Source organism: Eretmochelys imbricata, chromosome 3 (genome assembly GCF_965152235.1).
Source record: "Eretmochelys imbricata isolate rEreImb1 chromosome 3, rEreImb1.hap1, whole genome shotgun sequence".
Taxonomy (NCBI): domain Eukaryota; kingdom Metazoa; phylum Chordata; order Testudines; family Cheloniidae; genus Eretmochelys; species Eretmochelys imbricata.
This window is the reverse complement of record NC_135574.1, coordinates 69,758,242-69,774,564: the sequence shown is the minus strand read 5'-3', so window position 1 is coordinate 69,774,564 and position 16,323 is coordinate 69,758,242. Positions and strand designations below refer to the sequence as shown.

Here is a 16,323-nt window from a genome sequence, read left to right as displayed (position 1 = left end):
GGCAACGCTATTTTCTACCTGCATGCTTAAAAATGGTCAGGCCATGGTCTGGGTGGGCCTCCCACCGCAGATCACCCCCCCCCCCCAAAAAAAACCTCTACACCCTATGCATCAGGCTCACTTCTTCAAAAGTGCACATCTGACTTGCATGTAAGTAACACTCAGTGTGTGAATGAGAGCTATGGGTTTGTGCACTTACATAGCTGTACATACATGTAACCCCAACTTGGGCACACAGATCAGGTGTTGTCCATGCACAAATCAGGCACACACGCAAGTGTTCATGCACTTCTGAAAATTTGGGCCTTCGTATGTGGAGAAGACGGCCACATATTCACGCACACTTACTTTCATGGGCAGTCTTGTCTGAAGGAGAGTACTGTACTCTCACTCGCTCTCACTCTCCGTTTTATACTGTTGCCCATCACCAGTATCTGAACACCTTCCACAGAAAATCATTAGGAAAGTCCCTAGTGGATTCCATGGAGTCTCTGGTATAGCTGCCTTTTTGGGGTCAAAACTCTGCTGGGTGGGGGGAGAGGTAAGAGTTTATTTATTAATTTGTTAGATTTTATTAACTTCCTTTTTGGGGGTGGGGATGATTTGAGGATTAAGGTTAGAAGCAGATGTCAGTGTAGAGAGCCTTTCTTAAGACAGAAGGGCTTTTTCCACTGCTTTTCCCTACAGCTTGTCCGTTACACAGCAGTGATACTGGAACCAGCATGTCACTAGCTAGCCATTCTGATAAAACTGGAAATATTGGCTATACATTTGTTTTTGTTTAGAAAAATTACATAAATTTGCAGCAAATATGTCCTATTCCATAATATAATCTGGAAAATATTAAGTGTTCACCCACCAGGCAGCAATTATACATTAAAGTATAAAGTACATAGGCATCTATGTGTGAGAACATCTTCTAAAATAGAATGTGGAGAGGGAGTGAACCAAAAACCCCTGGTACAATGCTGGTTGGAACAGCTTCACTGTTGAAAATATGGCAGGATAGTTGGAAGAAACAGCCATCTCCCTTTTCATTTGATGACTGTGTTAAAAGTACTACTATGGAGCCATTAAATTAAGGCAAATATCGCTTATACTCTTTCTAGAGGTAATTGCTAGGCTTGAGAAGAGCTGTGTTCGTATGACACACCAAAGTTGAATTATTTTGACTCCTCTTCCCCGTCTGCCATTAATTAATGTTTGTGTCTCGCTTCCAAGGTGTGAAGTGCTGCATACGTGCGAAATATCATTGATTTATTTACTTTCTATTCACGTGGCAATGATGTTGTGACAAAGTTTTTCTCCGTGGTGTTGCAGGTGGAAGTCTGTGTGTCAGCCTGCCTGAGTCAGAGCTCTCACTTCAGCCCTGGTAAAGCTTCATTTTACCACAGGGACTCTGATAACTAGCATTTCCCCATAGGTGGGACAGTACCTTTGCCAACTCTCCAGTGTCCCACAGAGTATCATACCTGCCAGTGCTTGTCATTTATTTTAAGAAAATACTAAAAGACGGTGACAGTGAAATCAACTTTCTCTAACCTAAACCAGTAAAAACTAAAATACATCTCACCACATAAAAGTTTTGTTTTCACTGCTGCTGAAATCCATCCCTCCCTTTTTGCAGCACAGTGTACAGTCATCTAGTGCCCGACATGGGGGTGGTGTGGTTGAGACTCAGTGGCGTATGACCCACTTTTCATAATACTTAGATATCTGTGCTTTTACAACACATTACAGAAGTTCATACGACATAAAATCATCAGAAAAGCATGTCTCTGATTTAAACAGGATTGTGTAAACTGCGGTATGTTCAGAGCAGCTGGCTGTGCATTAGGTTCCATGTTAATTACTAGAAGATGACAGGCAGTTTTGTGCAGTAGGTTGTTAATGAGAAAGCTTAGGTAGTCACATTTTCTGGAGTTGACGCTTTGTGTCTTAATATTATTTTGTTGAAATAATACTTTCACACGTTTTCTGTTATGATTTGCAGAGAGTTCGGGCAAGAGTATTGTAATTGATGCTTTAGTAGCCATAATACTTTGCATTTTCAAGAAGTGAGGTAGTTAATGAAAACGTACTGTCAGCTTTCATTCCCACATCCCCAAACCTCCTTGACTGATCCTCTTCTACAGTCTGCTCTGCGTGGTCTTTTTATTTTATTTTATTTTACTTTATTATTTAAACAGATCAAATCAGTCAGTGTGGGTTAGTCCTGTGCAAGTTTTCTTGTGATAATTATGCTCATACTTGTATCTGTTCAAATGTGTGCAGGGTAAACAGAAAAATGTCAGGTATGGAAAAGACTGGTGAATGGAACCAGTGTACTGCTAGGTTATGATTTGTGCCATGTATGAAATTACAAAGTAATTTGCAAAGCAAGTTTAAGTAAAGTGGAATTTTTTAAGCATGATGAAATCATTCTTGACAGCAGGCTCTCTCATTCTTCTAATACTACTATTCTGAGTATAAAGGGATTTTTTTAAAAAAAATTACCACTCTCTGAAGTAAAATAATCAGGATAATTTCCCACTGATAAGCCCATCAGTAACCCCTTTATAAATCACTGGTTTGAAAAAGCTAGTAAAGGAATTGTGCCTTTGTTATCCGATTGCATCCTCATTAATGACTTTAAAATTGGTCAGTGGTTAGCCATCCTGAATTTGAGTCCTGTTTGCCAGACAGTGAATAAGATCAAAGAATGGAAGATGAATGCATGAAAGCCCCATTTATGTCCTATTGCAGTTTATCTACATTATAATCTCTGTCCTCGCTGTTAAAATAGCACTATGAAACCATAAATATAAACTGGAAAAATATGCAATAGGTTTTTAGCTACTTTGCATCCCTTGTTAAGATGAGCCATCAGTACTGGGTTTTTTGCATTTGTATACTTGCGCTGTAGGTGTTGGAAGTGTGGGTGGCCAAGAAAAAGCAGTGGTTACAATAAGATTTTCCATTTATTGCCCTTTGTGTACAACTAAAAATAAGACTCAGACGATTCAGAATCTGTAGAGCAAGCAGAATCATTCTGCTAGCTCTGATGACTGGCTTGCATGCAGCTTTGCCTCTGTCTGGTAAGTTCTACATTTGAGTACTTGTGAATGTGTCTTTGTTGAAATAAGAGAGAGACAGACAAGTTACTTACACTGTTAGTCTTCATGTAATACCCTATCAGCATTTTTTCATTCTAAAAAGCAAAGTATGGCTGATAAGAGATGGTGATGAAAGGATTTTGGAAGCAGAATTCTCCCTGTATCTGAAAAAAAGTAGCTGTGAAGTGCTCACGGATTTTTAAAATCAGCCATCCAAGAGTACAATTGTATAACTTAAACTGTTGATCTATAACTTAATCTTTTTGATATAAATGCTCTTTGCCAGCCTTCTGAACAGCAAGTAAGGGAATGCCTAATGTTGACCATTGGCATGTAAAACCCCCTTGTTTGCACTATAAGGTAATAGCATGGGTAACTGCTGGCTTGGTAGCTTTTCCAGGTAGCCACAGCTGTTAAAGAGTCTGCTAAACTAGTTAAAATGTACCTTTATTGAGTTGCTAAATCTATTGTGGCCACATTAATTAATAGCATGTCAGCTTGTGGCCAAGAAAAACACAAAAGAGAAATGTTGTCGGCATTTACAGGGAAATTCAGAACTTTATGGTCCCTTCTCTGGTGCTGTCCCTGTTTCACTCATTAAGTAGCTGTGGCATTTCCAAAGAATGAGTGTGTCTGTGTATTTTTAGCTTTTCAGTTTGATATGATTCTTGAAATGGGTGAGTAAAGATGCTCCTGAATTGTTTGCCTCTTTATGAAGCCAGCTTCTCCTTCATAGCCTTTTCTCACTTAAGAAGCTATGTAACTCCATGAAGTAAAGAGGATGTGGTATAGTGCAAGCACTTAGAGCCACACACAGTTGTTCCATGGATTATTGATGCTGTCTGTGGTGGGGGTTTTTATTATGTAATATTAAATCCCATTTAAATTAGCTCAGTGTAAACCCTCACCCTTCTCTCAGGAGCAGAACTGTGTTGTGTGTCATTATTATTCTACACTTATCTCCTCATCTCTGCCTTTTTATTTAAATGCATATTTCTGTTCTAGCACTGGCTGATATATAGTACAAAAGGCAAGAGAGTTGATGATGTAATCAAGGTCTTAAATATTTGAGGTGGGAATGAGCAAAACTTCAGGAGTAATTAGCTACTGTGGTGGTAGTGTTTTCTGCAGGGAATTACGTTACATCTGTTATAATTATCTACGTGTCTTAATCCTGTAGGTGACCAGATGCTGACAAGCAGTGAAACATTTGTTCTCTTTTTTGTTATGGATTCTCCCTATTTGATACAGATGTAGAAATGTTTTCTTTCTGCTGCAAAGCCTGATATGGATGAGGTCATATCTAATTGCTTTGAAGAAAATGCCAGGAGAGTCTGTATCATACACTGAGAACTCTCACTTGATTCAGTGCTTTCCGATGAGCATGATACAATATTTACTTTTCTGTGGATATCTCTCAGATGATATTTTTAGTAATGGCAGGTAGGATGCATTGTACAAGAGTCAGTAAACAATGTAGTTGTCTTAATTTTTTTAAAAAGTAATAATACTGTATTTTCTCCTAGGAAGTAGGAAGGATCCTTTCTAGTTTTACCACTTCCCTGTTTAATTTGCCCACATTTTGTTGTATAGACTGTCCAAACTGAACAGTCACAGGTGAAGGAGTTGAATTGAAATTGCTGTCAGAGAAAGTGGTAGAGTTCTTCCGTTGGAGGTCAGTAACCTGTTAGGATGTACTGCAGGTCATCTAATCTGGAAATCAGCAAGACTTGCTATTTAAATCTCCCTTTCCTTCCCATGGCAAACACACCTGCAATCAGGAACTTTTTCAAGCATAATTTTTCATAAATTCATAAAATTTGTGCTTCAGTTCCTAGCATGCCAAGCCAAGCTGAAATGCCCAAGAATGATCTTCTAGCACACAAAGATTTACTTAATATAACCATCCCTGCCTTGTTGCACCTTGTCATGGCCTGGAGTTGCTGTGAAAAGGTGCAAAATGAGGTGGTGGCAGATCATACTGAGGCTGTGATGCCCCTCCCACACGTCCGTACGGAACGGCAAAGGCTTAGAAATGCTACCCAGTGATACAGTGTAAACAGACTCCGACTTAACAGTTGATTATTAGCTCACGCCTTTTATGTGCTGGAAGTATAGAATTGGCCAGTCATGTGCTCATTATTACATTACTTGAATAATGCAAAACATTAGCAATGGAGATTTACTATAATGATGTATCTCTGCTCTGTTGGTTTTGCTTTTAAAGCATTCAGTTAAGGAATGCTTTAGAGGTTATTGCTAATGGATGAATCTTCAGGAAAATTGGAATTTTCAAATAAGGTTGACATTTGGAGTGAGAAATATAAATCTAATGAGAGTATTTCAGCAGAGGTTTGTAATTAGGGATGAATGGAGTAAATTTGTACATGCACTCCACAAAAGGACACAATGGAAGGTGAAATTGCACACTCTGCAGTGAATGAGGGATGAAAGCCAATGTATCAGTGTCATAGCATGACAGTGTGGAGTATAAATGATACTGTCACTGAGTGCTGCAGAAGGTATCAAGGGAATTCCACTCCAGTAAATTACATTACTTAGACAGACCTGAAGGCATTGTGTCTGAATGAGTGGAGGGAAAAAAGGTTGTCAGCACAAAGCAGAAGATATTACAGAACAACTGGCTTCAGGGTTCGAAATAAGTGTTTTTCTGAGGTTTATTGTGTAAAGCTCTTTAGCTGCTTTTTTGTTAATATTTTTAATTTTTAATTACAGTTTATTGATGAGGCAATAACATTTTCCGGATATTTCCTTAATACACAGTGCATAAGTGCATAACACATCTGACTTTCAGAGGTGCTGAACATCCACAGCTCCCATTAACTTAGGTGGGAATTGTGAGTTCCCCGCACTTCTGAAAGTCTGACCCAAAATTGGTGTGGTGGTCTTTTAAAATATCTTTATTTGGGGGAGGGGGAGGCCCTCTGGATTCTATAGTTTCAGATGCTAGGAACTGGAATGCCTGAGCTTTTATTTCTCCATTCTAGTTTTTAGGCATTCAGATATTGTGGTGATTAATAGTGGAAGTACCAGGATGGATTATTTCGTGATGGCAGTCCAGCAAAAATGCTAAGGTTTCATCCATCCAAATGTATACTGTACAGGCTACTTTCCCTCTTTAATCTTTTTGCTGAACGTAACTCCATGTCCGCACAAATGTCTACTAGCTGCTGCTGTTTCATTGCCTTATCTAAGGCTGAGAAAACATACTTCCAAACTTTCTCCAAAACTGTCTCTAAATGCCATTTCTTGAATAAGTTGACAGAGCTACTTTAAAATAAGGCCAGCACTTCCCCCAAAGATCATGTGCATCATTTTTGTGGCACTGAAGTCTACTTGGGTCTTCTAGTAAAAGGTTAACAGTTTTGTATTACTTAATTACATCTTTTCCACCCACCTGCTCATTAAAACTCTCATTGAATGTATCTCGGTAAACAGTAACGTGGGAGTACACTCAGTAGCTTCTCTCCAGCATCCTGATGCGCACATTACCTCTGAGGTGAAGCTAGCCTCCCAAATAGCAGAATAGTGTCCACACAGCACAACTCAGCTAACAGTTTTCTATTTGTTACTATATTATTTTAGTCATTCTTCACCTGTAATTATGGTTTTAAGCTGTGTAAATATTAGTGCAGTTCAGTTTTGCCAAATTACTTGGCTGTCTATAAGAACCGAGTTTGAAAGGGGGTGACAGAGAAAGGAATAAGCATTTAAGTTTAATAATATATTTTTAAAATGGCATGAAAACACCCACTGAGTCATTTATAACATGGCACAATTAAGCAGACGTGAGTGCATTACTTAAAACAAATCAAACAACAAACAGTTTGTATAATAAATGTGTCAAGCATTATTTGACCAGGTCTAATAATAAGGATCAAATTCCTCATTTGCATTCATTTAACTCCCATTGGCTTCTGTGGAGGTTGTATGGCTATGACTGAAAAGCAGAATTCTGCCCTAAAAATTCATCCAGGTGAGAGGGAGGGGGCAAAGCATAAGTACATCTAATCTGAGTGTTTGTCTTATTTGAATTCCATTTTTTATTTTATGCTAATATGTATTGCTTTGTGTAGGTGTATCTCTGTATCTGCATGGATAGATGTATACAGTTGTACATGCGGCATAGGTGCTGGGACTAGGGGTATAGGGGGTGCCAGAGCACCCCTGGGCTTGAAGTGGTTTCCATTATATAGGGTTTGGTTCAATGGCTCTCAGCATCCCCACTATAAAAATTGTTCCAGCACCTCTGACATGCAGTCTGTGTTGTTCTGTACGTCTATAAAAATGTTGTACTTTAACATGCCTTACATATGGTATTTTAGCTCCAGAAAACTGCCATTTTTGGATACTGTACATATTTGTATTTTTGCAGAGCTCCATAAGAAGTACGCTTCCAAATAAAACATTTTTCTATCATGCAATTTCAATCTCATGAAGTAATCCTTCCACATTTTAAAATGTGGCTTATACCCAACGTAGTCTCTGCATTCTGTTATGCAAAGCCCTCCTCATCCTTCATTCTCTCTAAAATCCTTTGTTCCTGCCTCCATAGCTACGTATGCTGTGGTGTTTTCCTCTTTCTGGAGCTGATCCTGAAGCCCTTACTCACATGAGCAGTCCCACAGAAGTCCTCAAGGTGAGTAAGGGCTACGAGATTGGACTCTAAATACTACTGTTGCGGAGGGTGGGGTAGAGAGAGAACTAAAGTGAACGTGTGTGCCTTAAGAAGAAAGAGACTAACAAGTATTCCTCTGACTTAAGAAAACGTTCACTTCCTGAGAGAAATTGAGCATGTTGAATCATCTTTGGATCTCACGCTAAATTATTTTGTTCTGTAAATGGCTCCATTCCCTTCCTCCCTCTCTCAAAAAGGCTGCTGCTATTGTATCTTGTGAAAAGGATTTATAAATAAATATGCCTGTGGAAGAAAGTGTCTGTAATTAATTGAACTCAGCCCTCTAACAGTTCAATACTGTAATCTTATTACAAACACTTTTGGTAATGCTGTACCATGAAATTTGCCTTAACAGAAACTTGTCTGTAAGCTTTGATTCGCTTTTTAAAAAGTCAACCCGTAATATTAGTGTTACTCTTACATATATCATATGTTGTTATACTGACAATTGATGTGTAAAAACTGACATTTGCATGAAGTTCCCAAAACTGCAGTAAAAGAAACTTTTGTTCTGACTTGGTAGGAAAAAAATGCAAAATAACACTAGTCCTAACAGCAGAGATGTTCGTATAAAGACATGTTCTAAACAATAAGGTCATTTATTCATGTATGACATAAGTACGTAGGAATTTAAATAATGAGAAATCTTGTGAAATGCAGTAAAATGCACACCACTGGCATTGTGAAGTTCCCCATCTATAAAGCCCTATTCTCAGGAAAAGCAGCTTTACTTTTGCTTTGAAAATCCATTATCATAAGCCACTCTTTTTAAAACACTTTTCTCACTGCAATATTGAAGTAATTTTATATCCCAAGAGCAGCTCTTTTGTAGGACAAAGTGGGTGGGAGGGCTGTATTTTAATTGTGGTTTATAATGCTTCTCACAATCCCGGCTTCCCCAAAATCTGGAAAACCATCTCACTCTTTGGCTTTCCTCTTCTCAATTAATTTTACTCCCCTCCAAGAAGACCCTTTTTAGAATGTCCATCTGTTTAAATGGCTTATTCATTCTCCGGGCACCCTTTCTGGATTCCACAAAAAATATTGTTTGGAGGGGAAATTATTAAAGGCTTAAGTAAAATTTTCTCTTTTTCAGATTGTAAGGGAGATATTACTACTTCAGGAGGCAGTGTTGTCTACTGATAAAACAGGGGATCTGGCCTTTACTCTCAGTTCTACCACAGCCTTTCTGTATGATCTCACACAAGGTTCTTAACTACTCTCTGCATCCGTTTCCCCATCTGTAAAATGGGGATAATAATGCCCACCAACCTTAAAGGAGCATTTTGAGCCAAAAGGAAAATGTGCTATATAAGGGCCTAGTAGCACGATTATACAGGACAGGACCTTCACAAGGCACTTAACAGTAGATAAAGCATGCCATATAGTGAACAAATTCCCCGGTCTGAGAAGTCCACAACCTAGAGAGTCACAAGCAAGGAAAATAGAGTGTGAGGCAGTGTCTCTCTAGTGGTCACTACAGCTGGATTGCTTAATGGAACAGATGGGTTTTCAGGAGGTTTTTTGAAGTAAGAAAGCGAGGGTTCTTGGCACGTGGCAGTTGGCAGTCTGTTGAAGCATAAGGCCTAGCACAGAAGGACGCATAAAGTCAAGAGTTACAGAAGAGGACAATGAGAACAGATTGGAAGAAGGGCAGGGGATAGGGAGTGCCTAGGGAATGTAGGAGGTGGTAAGGCCATAGACTTAATCAGGGACAGGGGAATGGGTATATAGAAGGTACCTCCGTTCTTTGGAAATGGCATGGGAGAGCACTGAAAAGATTTTTGAAGTCTTGGACCATTTCTCAAGCACTGATTGCTGTGCTTGTTCTGCAAATGTAAGCCTTCATCGAAGTAAGGCAAGGTACTGTAGTTGCCTGGAAGTGATGAAGATCTTTCTCAGAGATGACTGAGATTTAATCTATAATGGTGTTAAAGTATTTGCAATTGCGTTCGCAGCACCGTTACAAAATCTTCATGACCAGAGAAATGTTTCATCCCTATCTCTGTTGACACAAAAGATTGCCTACTGATAATTGCTTTGCTTAAGTGTCTGATTATATGCCAGAAATGAGAGCATTCTATGTTAGGTCATCTTTAATTATGCATGTACCACCTGTCAGCTCTAAATCAGGAGAAGATTAGTTTTCTCTTTGGATTTAGTTTAGGGAAAAGAAGAGATCTTTCAGACAGAGGAATAGACTGTTGTAAACAATATCTATATACTGGAGTTTTAAAGGAATCTTCTTGATCCTCCCTGGTCATTAATAAGCTATTGGCCCATCCAAAAATATTTGAAATGTTTGCCTGAGCTAGATGGTGATGATTCTAGATGGTGGGAGAGAGGATTTGGGTCCATCTGTTGCATTTCCTAATTTTTCCTTTTCACCATTTCATATGCACAGGGTAGGCAGAGATATGGGGTGAGTAGGAAACGTATTGGTGAACTGGTGATACTGTAGTTAAGATTTCATTTATCATTTGATTGTAAGCCTCTACCTTCCAGTTGTATTATTTATTTAGCTCCAACAACGTGGTGCTAAAATAATGTAATAAAGACAAGGCCTGCCTAACAAAGTTTACCATCTAGAAGACAGAAGAATTAGGAGGGGACGTGAGGCTTCGCAGTAGAAGTGACAATTGAAGAGGAACTTGAGTGAAGAGACAGAAGAGGCCTGGGAGACTGAGATTGGGAGGATGTTTGATGTATAAATGGTATGGCATTACAGTACCTACTTATAACCTTCTCTTAAAAATACGTTGGGGCTGAAACTTTTTATAGTTTGTGTCAGGGAAACATGAATTCTCTGGGAAGTTTGAAGGCATTTTTGGTTAGCAGGAAGTTTGGTTAGTTAGTTTTTGGTGGTTGTTTTTCTATGTTATAGAAATATAAATAATGCATCTGCCATTTTATGTTCAGTACATACTGAGGTGGGTTCTGGGCAGAAATGGAGAGAAGGTTGGTTGTTCTCTGCTCTTAGTTTCAAATACCAAGAGTTTAGTTACATTATATAGTTTTAAGCAGGTAGAGTTCTCACCCTTCTCAAACACAGTACATCAATTTATGTATAGGATCATAGAGTCGTAGGACTGGAAGGGACCTCAAGAGGTCTTCTAGTCCAGTTTCCTGCACTCCAGGCAGGACTAAGTATTATCTAGACCATTCCTGTCAGGTGTTTGTCTACAAATCTACAATGACGAAGATTCAACAACCTCTTTAAGCAATTTATTCCAGTGCTTAATCACTCTGACAGGAAAGTTTTTCCTGATGTCCAAACTAAACTGCCATTGCTGCAATTTAAGCCCATTGCTTCTTGTCTTATCCTCAGAGGTTAAAGAGAACAATTTTTCTCCCTCCTCCTTGAAACAACCTTTTATGTACTTGAAAATTGTTATCCTGTCTCCCCTCAGTCGTCTCTTCTCCAAATTAAACAAACCCAATTTTTTTCAATCTTCCCTCATAGATCATGTTTTCTAGGCCTTTAATCATTTTTGTTGCTCTTCAGTGGCCTTTCTCAAATTCGTCCACATCTTTCTTGAAATATGGCACCGAGAACTGGACACAATACTCCAGTTGAGGCCTAATCAGCACGGAGTAGAGTGGAAGAATTACTTCTTGTGTTTTGTGTACAACAGTCCTGCTAACACATCCCAGAATGATGTTTGCCTTTTTTGCAACAGTATTACACTGTTGATTTATATTTGGTTGTGATCCACTATGACCCCTAGATCCCTTTCCACACTACTCCTTCCTGTGCAGTCATTTCCCATTTTGTACGTGTGCAACTGATTGTTCCTTCCTCAGTGGTGTACTTTGTATTTGTCCTTACTGAATTTCATCCTATTTACTTCAGACCATTTCTTCAGTTTGTCCACATCACTTTGAATTTTAATTCTATCCTCTGAAGCACTTGCAGCCTCTCTCAGCTTGGTATCGTCCACAAACTTTATAAGTGTACTCTCTGATTTATGAAGATATTGAATAGAACCAAACTCTGAATAGACAGATCTCTGTGGGACCCCACTTAATATGCTCTTCCAGCACTGATAACTACTCTCTCGTAATGGTTTCCCAACCAGTTATGCACCCATATTATAGTAGCTCCATCTAGATTGTATTTCCTAGTTTGTTTGAGAAGGTCATGCGAGATGGTATCAAAAGCCTTATTAAAGTCATGATATACCACATAGGGTACCACATAGGTTATCATACAGTTTTGTACTGCTGCTCATCACCACAGTAGCTAAGCACCTTCTACATGAGAAATTGGCGGTAGCAGAGTCTCTCGTGGACTTTGTGGAATCTGTGGTAGTATACATACATAGATAGATAGGTAATCTATAAGTTATATAATCTAAATTTAACCCTTTTTCTGGGATTTGGCTTTACTGCTGCTCCAATTACCTCCTCAGGCTTCGGAAAGTAATATTTCAGTACCAGAGAGATTGATTTACTAATGCTGAAATATTTTCAGCAGTAATGCTGTGAGAAGGTATTATCTGGAGAAGTGCAGTAAAACAACTAGCAAATGTGGGCAGTGGACGTTTGATGATGGTTATTACAGCATTACTGTTCAGATCACATTAGGCTTTTACTGGTGCATCTCAGTTGCACAGGTATTTTAGGCTGTCATTTTGCATTTGTTAAATGGTAGTGTTCTCTCTTTTTGAGACATAGGGTTGGATTCATCCGCACTGGCATAGGGAAGTGCAAATTGCCACCTTGGTACTACTGGGGAATGGAAGCTATAATCGTTACACAGAGCTCCACAGCTGGTGTGCACTTCAAGCTGCCCTAATAACTTTTGGGGATATGCTTGTGGGCTCTACCTTCCAGCAGATGGGATACTGTAAGCACCTTATGCCGCTGCATTTCTCCTACCTCCTGCAGGAGGACATTTTACCACTAGGGGGCTGTGCTAGTGACTGCATTGGTGGACACTTAGCTAGCTGTTGTTTCCTTGTTTAGTATGAGTGTGCCATAGCTACATTATTTCTTTTTCTTAATGAGATAAACTACACCTGAATTCTGTTCCTGTTTGGTGGTGGTGGTCTCAGGTTTTATAGGGTTGTTCAGGTTGGCAAAGTTTTGACTGACTCCTTTCTAATTTTCTCCTGGACAGCCAGTGGTCCTAGTGGTAATGCTGTATGTAACTTGTTCTGTTTCACTGAATTTGCTTTGCACATATCTGGAAAGTTTATTTTCCTTTGTGTTCAGAGTTTGAGATAATTAGCTTTGCTGTGTATGTAGATTTGACCTGTTGATGATGTGCATTTTTCTGAGTTGGTTTGAATTTGCTAGTGACAGCCAATTGTTACAAGAGTTCATTGTGCTATTCATAGTTCATGTGCATTTGTATATATAACTTAAATTAAATGGATTAACAACTGGCTAACTTATAGGTCTCAAAGTGTAACTGGATTCTTCATCATTGGCAATTTTTAAGCCATGATTAGTTGTTTTTCTAAAGATACGCTCTAGAAATTATTTTGGGAGAGGTCTGTGGCCTGTATTATATAGGAGGACAGATGAGGTGGTTTCCAATAGTCCTATCTGGCGTTGGAAACTAGGAATCTGTAAAAGGAGTGAATCCACTGATGATTAAAGAAGGCAGAAAAATGATAACCCTTTTATTAGTGCCCAACAGGGTGAAGCTTTTGAATAATAGATATGTGCCAAATACTTCAGCATTTTGGGTACCTGCCTAAACCACAGGTAGAGTGAATGTTTTCCTGCTTCTTCACTGATTACTCTGCCTCCAGACACAATACTCGAATCTTTACTCTTCTTTTTAAAAGAAGGTTCTTTTAAGAAACTGAAGTGTTTTTTACATTTTTATGTTACTTTCATGCTGGTGAAATCTGCTATGCTATGTTCTTTGTCTCTCATCTGTTCTAAATTATGCACATTTTTCAGATTGTCTTGTACTGTGTGTTTATATAGCACCTTGCATCTTGGCTTGGGCTTCTAGGCACTACTGTATTACAAATAAATAATAAGCCCTCTATTATTCACAGTATGGGTCACCTCTTTTTTTGTCTATTAACAACATGGATACTGGTCGTGTCTTTTTTCAAAGAACAAAGGTGTTCTCCATCATTTGTTCACATACTACTTTATTGTAGGATTGTTCACATATCCTGGACTGTTAGCGATGACTTTTTTTTTTTATTAAGCTCATTGACAAATTACATATATTTTGTAAACAGTTACAAGAGAATTAACCGTATCTTGGATTTTGGGCCTTCCTAATCATAACAGTATCTCTTTAAGAATTGTGGTACGTTTTGTTTTTCTAATGTTGGAATTAGTATTACATTTTTAGATTGATTCCACCGTGAGAAGGGCATAGCTTCTGGAACTAGGTGTGCTGCCACCCCCACCCTGTATTATACATAGGGTTTGCAGTTTAGTTCAGTGGCTCTCAGCATCCCCACTTTTCAAATTGTTCCAGCACCCCTGAAGAGGGGTAGTCCAGACTTGTGCTCTAAACCAGGGATGGCCAACCTGTGGTTTCAGACCCACATGCGGCTGTTCAGAGGTTAATATGCGGCTCCTTGCATAGGCACCGACTCTGGGGCTGGAGCTACAGGTGCCAACTTTCCAGTGGGCTTCAGGGTGCTCACTGCTCACCCCCTGGCTCTGCCCCAGGCCCCAGCCCCACTCCACTCCTTCCCCCAAGGTCCCCGCCTCTTCCCCTGAGTCTGCCATGATCTTGCTCCTCCTCCTCCCCCCACAAAACAGCTGATCACGGCGGGTGGGAGGCGCAGGGATGGCGGGTTAGATGCTGATTGGTGGTGGGAGCGGGTTAGGGAGCTGACCGGGGGCTGCTGATGTGTTACTGTGGCTCTTTGGCAATGCACATTGGTAAATTCTGGCTCCTTCTCTGGCTCAAGTTGGCCACCCCTGCTCTAAACACTGGAACTGCGGAGAACTGAGTTCAGTTCTTCATTGTGCCGCAGACTTCCTGTGTGACCTTGGGAGAGTCATTCTTTATGCCTCAGTTCCCCATTTGTGAAATGGGGATTTAGTAATTCTCTACCTCAGACTGTTATGAGAATTAAGCCATTAAAGATAGTGAGGTTCTCAGATATTGCAATGATGGGAGCCATATAAGAATCTCAGATAGACTTTGCAATCTCTCCAGGACAGGACAGTTGTCAAAAGAACACCGTTGAAGCAATGGTAAGTAAATGCAATCTTCTTGAAAAGTGCAAGTGGGCAATCAGAGCAGGAAACGTCATTTCTTTTGCACGGTGGATGCAATGCAGTTGTGGAGTGATTTCAAGGAAATCTCTCAGTAACAGGAAACTGTTACTGCAGGCATTCAATGAATAAACTGTGTAGCTTTGCTTTGTGCCTTGTGCCTCATTCAAAAGACTACTTAGTAAATACAAGAATATGTCCATAATTAGTCAGATTTAGTTTCTTTTCCCAATGGTAATGTGTTAGTAATTTGTATCATAAAAAATGGGAAGGGAAAGCAGAAATACACTTTTTTCACCTAAACAGGATGGATTGCCAGAGTTTAACTGCATTCATAAAACCAGACATTTGACTTAGTAGTGACACACCCTGAAATGTTCAGTAGCAAATCTGTTTGTTTTAAAAACAACCCGTCTTATTTTTAGGACAGTTGTTCTAATCACAAATACTACCAGCTGGCTCTAATTGGTATCTAAAGAAAATAAATGCCTTTGGAGACATAGCTACCTTATTACTCTTGTTGGTCCATCCATGCAGGCTTGAAGTACACCTGCAGCACAATGTGGGGAAGCTTGCAGTGCCTCTGCTGTTTCTGTGATCCTAGAACTTCAGCCTCCAGGATTCTTGATCTCAGTGCGGTATCTAAGGGGAGCAGTGAAAATTCTTATGCTTTTATATGCAAGTGGTTGCCAGTTCATATCACATCTCACTTGTCTGAGGCAGTGCATACTTCAATGCAGTAGCTTAGTGGGGCAGTGGAAATTCTCCTGTGCAAGTGGTCATAGGTTTGAATTCTGTCTTATCTATCACACAAGAGGTGACTGCTCCCTGACAACTTCCATAAACACTGCTTACACTTAAATGTATCATCAGCCAAACCCTCTGTTGCTACAACATTATCTTTCCCCCCTCAAAACTTTGTGCAAATCAGTTAGTTTTAATTTCTTTTCCCAGCTACTTAGTTTTGTCACATTACTTGAGTAGCATCCTGTTGTTTCATATGATGTATGAGATAATGTGAGTTATATGCCACTCTACTTAGCAAAATGTTAGAATGGCTGTTGGCAACCTTAGTTTTCTGAAAGAGTAATTAGCAAGTTGAATTACTTATATGGACCTACTAGCCTGAGTCAGCATTTTCTAGCTATCTGTAAATTAGCAACTAGTACAGGCTTTTCAAAATCTAGCATATTATTAATTACTTACTACGCTAAAAAAATAACATTCATAAAAATATGTACAATGAAATTTGGGCTACAGTGTCTCACTTTTTAACTTAGATATCAATTTCTCTGTCAAATACCATAGTTCGTGAAGAAGTAA

The 16,323-nt window shown here is 39.3% G+C and overlaps 1 protein-coding gene across 6 annotated transcripts in view; it reads left to right on the top strand.

Moving 5' to 3' along the window:
• Positions 1-16,323, top strand: part of BACH2 (BACH transcriptional regulator 2) — a 271,810-nt gene that overhangs the window by 148,882 nt on the left and 106,605 nt on the right. For 2 of the 6 annotated variants that reach the window (XM_077812820.1, XM_077812821.1), the window contains exon 1: positions 7,699-7,755. The exons of the other annotated variants lie outside the window; for them this stretch is intronic. In XM_077812820.1, the coding sequence (XP_077668946.1) occupies positions 7,729-7,755 (27 nt within the window). In that variant the 5' untranslated portion in view covers positions 7,699-7,728. Of the gene's footprint in view, positions 1-7,698; positions 7,756-16,323 lie in introns of those variants that run through there. 6 annotated transcript variants of the gene reach the window in all.